We start from the raw sequence: 9,299 nt of genomic DNA on the forward strand, positions 1-9,299 counted from the left end.
AGAACTATTATTTATCTCCATTTTATAGATAAGCAACTAGAGGCTCAGAGGGGTCAAATGACCTGCCCAAGCGTACTTTTCAGAACATGGTGGAGTCAGGATTTGGACTGTCCATTCAGTTCCAGGAGTCTGTGGTCTCAGCCTCATGACACTGCCTCATTCACCCACATCATTCAGAGCTTGTGACAGCAAACTCCTTACATGAGTCCAACCACCAAGCCTTTGCACAAACTGGGATGGCCTCCCTGCCCAGAATGGGACAACACCCAGGGTCTGCAAAAGGGCTTCTCCCTGGAGTCATTCTCTCTTGTACATTCTCCCCGACCTCCACCCTTCATCCTGCAAGCCCCCTATCTCCTGGAGGAGGGCATGGCAACCCACTCCAGTATTCTTGCCTGGAAAATTCCACGGACAGAGGAGCCTGATGGGCTACGTCCATGAGGTTGCACAGAGTCAGACTGAGCACACACGCATGGGTTGCCAGAGCACTGTTTATTGCTGGCTAGGGCATGGGTAGACAGGGGTCTGGGGGGCCCGAGGGTCCACTTTCCGAGCCCTACAGCCCCACTGATGAAGAGAGCCCAGGGGCAAGTGACTCTCCTGGAAGTCGTCCCATCTTAGCACTGCTGGGCCCTGGTACTTGAAGGTAAATTCATCCTTGTTTAGGGTTGAGAAGAAGCGCTGTTGACCCAGAGGGGGCTCCAAGTGGCTATACTTGCACTGTGGAATCAGGGTGGGGGAGCCTGGCAGGGCAGCCTGGAGGGCGGCTGACCCACCCAGGCCACCCTGGGAACATAAAAGTGTGGGGAGAGACTCAGCCGGGTTTGACCCATGACTGGATCCTGGAGAGGTGAGCAAAAGGTTGGAGTGACACAGAAGCTGGATGAGAAGCTGAAGAGAAACCAGTGTAGGCCCCAGGAGAGACCCCATGGCCTTGTTGACTTTAGGTGATTCTGAGCTCACCCTCAGCTTGGAATGTAACTGTGGCTCACCACCGTTGCCCCTGAACTGACCGTGATGGGCTCCTGAGCCTTGAGTGACCCTAGAGTGACCCTGAGCTGTGAAGTGAAAGTGTTAGTCACTCATTCGTGTCAAAGTGAAAGTGTTAGTCACTCATTCATGTCTGATTCTTTGTGACCCCATGGACTGTAACCCACCAGGCTCCTCTGTCCATGGAATTCTCCAGGCAAGAATACTGGAGTGGGTTGCCATGCCCTCCTTCAGGGGATCTTCCTGACCCAGGAATCCGACCCATGTCTCCTGCCTTGCAGGCAGATTCTTTACCATCTGAGTCACCAGGGAAGCCCGACCCTGAGCAGATGTGAGACTAACTCTGATCTGAGAGGTTACCTGGGTAAGGAGATACCCTCTCCTCCTCTCACCCGCTGTAGCAGCTCCTCCGTCACAGAGGCTGGAGCTATTCCGTGTGGCTTCAGCATCTTCCGGGTCGTGGTTAAAAAATCTACGGCTGGAGATTTGGGTGGGGTGGCTGAGCTGAGGGGCCGAGCGAGGAAAAGCAGAGCCCAGGGGGAAAGGACGCGGGAGAGTAAGGATGCAACAAGGGTTCAAGGGCGACGCCTGGGTTTCCGCTGAAGTTGTCAGGGGAGGAGGATGCGTTAGGAGGCAGGGAGGGTAAGGGAGTCAGGGGGGGACTGAGGTGGCCAGGGGCGGAGCAAGGGCAGAAGATCCGGGGTGAGGAGCGGGTTGGGGGACAGGAAGAGTGGACTAGCTGGTCAAAGGGCGGAGCCAGAGGAGGAAGAGGGCTAAGAGTCTTGAGAGGGTGGATATGGAGAGGAGAGGAGGCATACCAGAGGGGCGGAGTCATGCAGGGATGGAGGGGGTTGTTGAGAGTCACGATGACGAGGGCATGGGGTTGTTCAGGGTCAGAGCTGGCAATCTTGGCCCAGGGCGTGAGATCTAACCCTTCAGGAGGCGGAGCCAGAGGCAGGCAGTGGGCGAGGTGGGATTGGCCGGGGGCGGGACCACAGAGGTAGCAGGGGTAGGGCGGGGCTTCCCAAGGTGGGTGGGGCCTCGCTCACCACCGGTGCCCTCTGGCAGGTTGCTGCGCTGCAGGTGGAGGTTGGGCGCTTTCGGCGGCTTTGGCATCCCTGGGGGTAAATAGTCCTTGCCCATGGAGGTCTGGAAGAACTGTCCGAGCAGCGACGGCTCCCCTAGGGTTATGTGACTCTGCAGTGTTTCATGAGGCACGTGGCGGCTGGCTAGCTCGCTCGATCGCAGGGGCTGTAAGGACCACAGGGCATCTGGGAAGCTCCTCTCGTCACGGAAGTCCCAAGGCCGGGGATGAAGTTCAAAAGCGGGAGCTGTGTGACCTTGGACGGCTCACACTCTCTCCGGGTCCCACGTGATGGCGCTGGGAATTGGTCGTTATTTCAGTTTACAGACAACCACTGAGGTATGAAATGGTTAAGTGGCTCGCCCTACATCCCGCAAATAGATCCAGCAGATCCCTATACACATGTCCAGCTCCCTCCCACATCAGGGCCTTTGCACTTGCTATTATTCACTCTGGGAAACAGAGAAAAGCCCGTTTCCTTGACTCGCCCTGCAGCCTTTCGCCTTCCTGCTGACCTGACGGTAGAAGAAGTGTGTGGAGGTGGTGAGGCTCCCCGGACCAGGACACCCGTTTCCTTCCAGGATGTGTGACTCCGGAGTCTGGTCGTGGTGAAGAAGGAAAGGTTCTGCCAGTGGCAGAGTAGGTCCTGAGCAACGCTGGGTGGCTGTTGTGGGAGTGAGGGGGCAGGGCAGGCAGCTGGATCTCACCTGGCTCCCGGGCATAGAAGTGTTCCCTCTTGGTGGTCCTGTCGTGGAAGAGGCCATCCCCAGGACGGATGTTCACACAGTGGATGTGGGCTGAGGCCTGGGCCTTGTCATACCTGCAGGTAAGGGGATGGGAAGCAGGAGGTGGATCCATCTGATCGTGGTGCTAATTGTGAGTGATCTGGCACAATAGTGGGCCTTGCCTGTGGGTGATGGAGACTTCAAGGGCACAATGTTGGCCCAAGAGACTTAGGTGACCCACCCCACATATTGCTGAAAGCCGTTTCACCCTGTCTTGGTAGAAAAGGCCATGGTTCCTTTGTACCTGTCCAGGGGCAGATCCGGAGGCCCGTAGGCTTGTTTCTGCTCTGTGCACATGGGCCTGTAGCCAATCTTGACGTCTCCCAGTTCTATGCTGGAGGAGGCCTGTGGGTGGACAAGAGTGGGGAGGGCAAGACCACCCAGCCCCCATTGCTGCTCCTCCCCCTGACCCCCTACCCTCAGCACCAGCCTGGTCTCAATTTACCCTCTTACACGGCAAGGCAAGTGGGCCTGGCAGGGCCTGGAACTGTCTCTGGTAGGAGGTGCTGTCATCCTGTCTTTTGTGCTCCCACTGGAGGGGATTGGGCCCACCTGAGGATGAGCAAGAGGAGAGAGAATGGGATCAATTCTTGGCAGCTTCAGGACCACTGGGATTCTATTCCTCGCCTGGGAAGGGCAGGTAGGCAGTCCAGACTAACTTAGTCAAAGGCCTATCTGGAAAACATCAAAAATAATAAGAAGTAGGGACTTCCACGGGGTTCCCTGGTAGTTCAGTGGTAGAGAGTCCACCTGCAATGTAGGAGCCACAGGCAAAGCAGGATGGATCTCTGGGTTGATCCCCTGAAGAACCACTCCAGTATTCTTGCCTGGAGAATCTCATGGGCAGAGGAGCCTGGTGGGCTACAGTCCATGGGGTGACTCCCAGTGCAGGGGGCCTGGGTTCATTTGATTTCTGGTCAGGGAACTAGACCCCACATGCCACAACGAAGATCAAAGATCCCATGAGCCAAAACTAAGACCCAGTACAGCCAAATATATATATATATATATAATTTTTTTTAATAACAATAAGGGAGTTCCCTGATGGCCTAGTGGTTAGGATTCCAGGTTGTCACTGCTGTGACCCAGGGTCGGTCTCTGGTTGGGAGCTGAGATTGCACAAGCTATATGTTCCTCTGAGTCACAGAATTGGGAAAACCATACAAATGACAGCGACCCTTTGTTGCTATCTGGCAGGCACGCCTGCACTTGGGGTTCTTTTGGCTTCACCAGTAAATATAAAACTGGTTGTTGCACCCACTTTGCAGATGAGTAAACTGAGGCTGGAAGAGGTTGTCTTCCTCAGAGTCACACAACTACTGAGGTGGCAGGGCTGGGTGGTAGAGGTGGAGGACACTTAGCAGATTTGTTTAACCCCAAACCAGCTTCATGACTCTGCCCACAGCAAAGCACCCTGGACAGCTTTGGGAGATGTGCCCATTCTGTGGATGCAGAAACTGAGGCTCAAGGAGATTCCAGGGTTTCTCAGCCTCTGCGCTGTTGACATTTAACATGAAAGTGAAACTGTTAATCGCTTGGTTGTGTCCCACTCTTTGCGACTCCATGGACAGTAGCCCGCCAGGCTCTGTCCATAGGGTTTTCCAGGCAAGAATGGTGGAGTGGGTTGCAATTTCCTTCTCTAGGGTATCTTTCTGACCCAGGGATCGAACCCGGGTCCCCTGGATTGGCAGGCAGATTCTTAACCACCAGGGAAGCCAACATCTGGATAATTCTTTCCTGCGGGGAGCTCCCCTATGCGAGGTAAGATGTTTAGTAGCGTCCCTGGCTTCCATCAACTCCCTGACAGTAGTATTCTCTCCTTCCCGTCGTAAAGACAAAAAGACGATCATCAGACACTGCCATGTGTCCACTGGGGGCGAGGAGCAGAATCCCTGTTTGCCGCGAGAATAAGTGTGTCGGTGAAATTGCCTAGGGTGCCCGGGCGCGCACTCACAGAGGCGGCAGGCAGGCTCTCGGGGCTTCAGGCAAAGGTCGTGGAGCGGGAAAAACTCCCGGTACGTGGTGGGCGGGATGCGCAGCTTGGCTCGGTCGCCGGACGGCAGCGAGTCGCGGTCGAAGATGAAGCGCGCTCCGCGGTTGTGTTCGCGAGCGCGCTCCGACGGCTCCGGCCAGCTGTAGTCGCCGCGCGCGGTGGAGAGGCCGGTGCGCGCGCGCGCTTCCGCGTGCACGTGCAGGTGACTGGTTTTCATGGCGAGTGTGCGCTCCCGCGCCAGTTCCCGCTCCTGCTCCCTCAACCGCACAGGTGGCGGGGGCTCATAGGCGCAGCGCGTCTCCGACAGGCGCTCCTGGCCCGCCCAGCGCGCATCCTTTTGGAAGAGGGATGCGGAGGGCGGCGGCGGGCACAGCGGCCCACGGATAGAGCCTGAGTAGGCGGGAAAGTCCCGGTGCGATGTGGGCTGCTTGGCGTCCGCGTGCAGCCGCGGGTCCGGCCCCAGCGCGAAGTGCGAGGCCTTGAGGAAGTCCAGCCGGGACACTGGGCACGGCAGGAGGGCGCCCGCGGCCGTAGCGGGGGGAGGTGCCACCTGCGAGGAGGCGGAGGCAGGAATGAGCAGGTCCCACGGTGGGCTCGGGGTTGGAGACATCGTAACAGGTTTAAGGATTCTACTGGCGGTCCAGTGGTCAGGACTCCTAGCTTTCACTTCCAGGGACCAGGGTTCAACCCTGATCGGGGAACTGAGATCCCGCAAGCCCTGTGGTGTGGCCCTCACCCCCGCCCAAAAGAAACAGGCGTAGCCCCTTTGCCTGCCCGCAGGGAAAGTAGAGATAGAAATAACCACTTGTTTGGCATTTAGAGTGTGCCAGGCACGGTTCTCGGAGAAGGCAATGGCAAGCCACTCCAGTACTCTTGCCTAGAAAATCTCATGGACGGAGGAGCTTGGTAGGCTGCAGTCCATGGGGTCGCTACTAGTTAGACACGACTGAGCGACTTCACTTTCACTTTTCACTTTCCTGCATTGGAGAAGGAAATGGCAACCCGCTCCAGTGTTCTTGCCTGGAGAATCCCAGGGACGGCGGAGCCTGGTGGGCTGCCGTCTATGGGATCGCATAGAGTCGAACACGACTGAAGCCACTTAGCAGCAGCAGCAGCAGGCACGGTTCTAAGCTCCCGGAGAGGGTTCATCAACATACCTAGAACCCTACCTTTGTGGAGATGGTAACGGGAACATACAATAATGAATAAATGTAATCACATCAACTGCAGATAAGTTACAAGGTGGTAAGTGCCTTGGGGGAGAAAAGTCACATGGCGTAAAGGATAGGGTTTGGGCTAGAAGCCTTGTTGTTTTAAGTAGTCAGGAAAGGCATTCCTTGGTGGTGCAGTGGATAAGAATCCACCTGCCATTGCAGGAAACACGGGTTCGATCCCTGGTCTGGGAAGATTCCATATGCTGCAGATCAATTAAGCCTGTGGGAGCCACAGCTACCAAAGCCCACACTCTAGGAGCCCATGTACCACAAGAGAAGCCATGGCATTGAGAAACACACACAGTGAAGAGTCCCTCCCCGGTTGCCACAATTAGAGAAAGCCCACATACAGCAATGAGGAACCAGTGCAGTCATAAATAAATGAATACAGAAATTTTAGAATTAGTCAGGGAAGGCATCACTAAGATGATAGTTCAGCAAAGACCTGGAAAGAGGGGCAGTGGGACATTTGGGTATTGGGGAGGGTAATAACATTCTGGGCAGAAGAAACAGCTGGTACAAAGGCCCTGTGGCTGCTGCAGAGGCAGAGGAATAGCTGCAGAATTAACCGCTGCATTTGACAGTCTGCTACTGGGACCCATTCTCTTCACTATCAGTCCGTTGTGAAGACCATGGCCCTCCCCTCTTTCATGCCTGGGAAACCACTTCTGTCTCCTCCAAGCTCTGGCCACTGTCCCATCTCTGCCATACCCCTCTCTTCACTGGTCTTCCTCCCCTCAGCAATTTTCCCAGGCTCTGACTGTTCTTTCTGTCTTCTAGCTGTCTGCATTTTACACACCTCTTACTCATTTCTCTGACCTTTAGCTCCGGCCTCTCAGCACCCCACTTAGACTTTTTGGCTTTTGCTCAGAGCTGAGATGTCTCCTTCACTCGTCTCTGCCCCTCAGAGACCAGATCCTTGGATACCACCAACACCTCTGGCTCACTCAGCATCACCTCCTTCAGGAAGCCCTCCCAGACTGCTTCAGCCCACAACTATTGGTTCACATCAATCTCTTCAGGAAACACACATCAAGGTTTGTTGTTTTTTTTTAAACGAAACCACAGTGGGTTTTGTTCTTTTTTTTTCCTGACCACCTAAAATAGTTGAAGATCGAGAAGCTTTCAAATAGTTTGTGGGAAAATCTGACGACTGAAATGACTAGCTGGGTCACCTTGGAATAATTAACCGGGCTCCTGTGAGCTTCATTTTGCTTCCTGATCAGGGCTGAAGAGAGTGCACCTACCTTGAGGGGGGCCATGGGAGCTAGTGAGTCTTAGAAGATACACTAGGCATGGGCATGACCCTCGAGACTCCCTCAGTCCATGGTCTCCCAGAGGATGCTCAGATGTTCCATCTGGGGATTCATCCAAGTGTGGTCTGGCCCTGCCCATTGTGACCCAATAAGCTGCCTGGGACGATGCTGTCACAAGGGTCCCCCAGCAACTCTGGGGGCAACCAAGAGGAAAATCAGGAGCAAGGACAGAGGATCCTGCCCCCTGAGAGCTCGAGGGAGCCTGGCCTGTGACTTGACTTCTCAAAGACTCAGTTTTGTCATCTGGAACATGGGGCTGGAGATGGCAGCCACTTCAGTGGGGGAGGATTTGATGCCAGAGGCCACCTGAATGCATTATTACCATTTCCCCAGGTTTTATTTCTCATCAGCTTTCTAACGCTTATCTGCACAGGATGGGCCAAACTCTCTGAGTCACCATACCTCTTAATGCCACTCCAGGGCTCACAGATCTCCAGTGTAGCCTTAAAGACATCTGTGCTTCCCACCTTCAGCCCCAAGACCACCAGGAACACACGTGTATTTGAACACACAGGGCTTGTTATTTGCAGCAGTGGGTACAATGCGTGTCATGGATCTGGGCTTTGTCTTCGGTGCTTCCAGGGAAGTTTCAATACGTGGGACTTTGCTGTGTATTGGATGCTCTGTAAAGAGCAATATTGCATAGGAACCTGGAATGTCAGGTCCATGAATCAAGTCAAATTGGAAGTAGGCAAATACGAGATGGCAAGAGTGAACGTCAACATTCTAGGAATCAGTGAACTAAAATGGACTGGAATGGGTGAATTTAACTCAGATGACCATTATATCTACTACTGTGAGCAGGAATCCCTTAGAAGAAATGGAGTAGCCATCGTGGTCAACAAAAGAGTCCGAATGCAGTACTTGGATGCAATCTGAAAATGACAGAATGATCTCTGTTCATTTCCAAGGCAAATCATTCAATATCACAGTAATCCAAGTCTATGCCCCAACCAGTAACGCTGAAGAAGCTGAAGTTGAATGGTTCTCTGAAGACCTCCAAGACCTTTTAGAACTAACACTCCCAAAAAGATGTCATTTTCCTTATAGGAGACTGGAATGCAAAAGTAGGAAGTCAAGAAATACCTGGGGTAACAGGGAAATTTGGCCTTGGAATACTGAATGAAGCAGGGCAAAGGCTAATAGAGTTTTGCCAGGAGAACGCAATGGTTATAGCAAACACGCTATTCCAACAACACAAGAGAAGACTCTACACATGGACATCACCAGATAGTCAACACAAAAATCAGATTGATTATATTCTTTGCAGCCAAAGATGGAGAAGCTCTATACAGTCAGCAAAAACAAGACTGGTAGCTGACTGTGGCTCAGATCATGAACTCCTTATTGCCAAATTCAGACTTAAATTGAAGAAGGTAGGGAAAACCACCATACCATTCAGGTATGACCTAAATCAAATTCCTTATGATTATACAGTGGAAGTGAGAAATAGATTTAAGGGACCAGATCTGATAGATAGAGTGCCTGATGAACTATGGACGGAGGTTCGTGACATTGTACAGGAGACAGGAATCAAGACCATCCCCATGGAAAAGACATGCTAACAAGCAAAATGGCTATCTGGGGAGGACTTACAAATAGCTGTGAAAAGAAGAGAAGCAAAAAGCAAAGGAGAAAAGGAAAGATATTCCCATTTCAATACAGAGTTCCAAAGAATAGCAAGGAGAAATAAGAAAGCCTTCCTCAGCGATCAGTGCAAAGAAATAGAGGAAAAGAACAGAATGGGAAAGACTAGAGATCTCTTCAAGAAAATTAGAGACACCAAGGGAACATTTCATGCAAAGATGGGCTCGATAAAGGACAGAAATGGTATGGACCTAACAGAAGCAGAGGGTATTAAGAAGAGGTGGCAAGAATACACAGTAGAAATGTACAAAAAAGATCTTCACCACCCAG

The 9,299-nt window shown here is 52.9% G+C and overlaps 1 protein-coding gene across 1 annotated transcript; it reads right to left on the bottom strand.

The window, feature by feature from the left end:
• Window positions 1-479: 479 nt before the first annotated feature.
• On the bottom strand, window positions 480-5,462 carry TEX45 (testis expressed 45). The gene is made up of 8 exons (XM_040241624.1): window positions 4,814-5,462; window positions 3,305-3,411; window positions 3,104-3,204; window positions 2,782-2,894; window positions 2,590-2,699; window positions 2,040-2,241; window positions 1,383-1,468; window positions 480-720 (listed from the first exon to the last, which is right to left on the bottom strand). The coding sequence occupies exons 1-8, from the start codon at window positions 5,460-5,462 to the stop codon at window positions 493-495; spliced, it is 1,596 nt and encodes a 531-aa protein (XP_040097558.1). The 3' UTR covers window positions 480-492.
• Between the last annotated feature and the right edge of the window lie 3,837 nt (window positions 5,463-9,299).

Source organism: Oryx dammah, unplaced genomic scaffold (assembly GCF_014754425.2).
Source record: "Oryx dammah isolate SB20612 unplaced genomic scaffold, SCBI_Odam_1.1 HiC_scaffold_5, whole genome shotgun sequence".
NCBI lineage: Eukaryota > Metazoa > Chordata > Mammalia > Artiodactyla > Bovidae > Oryx > Oryx dammah.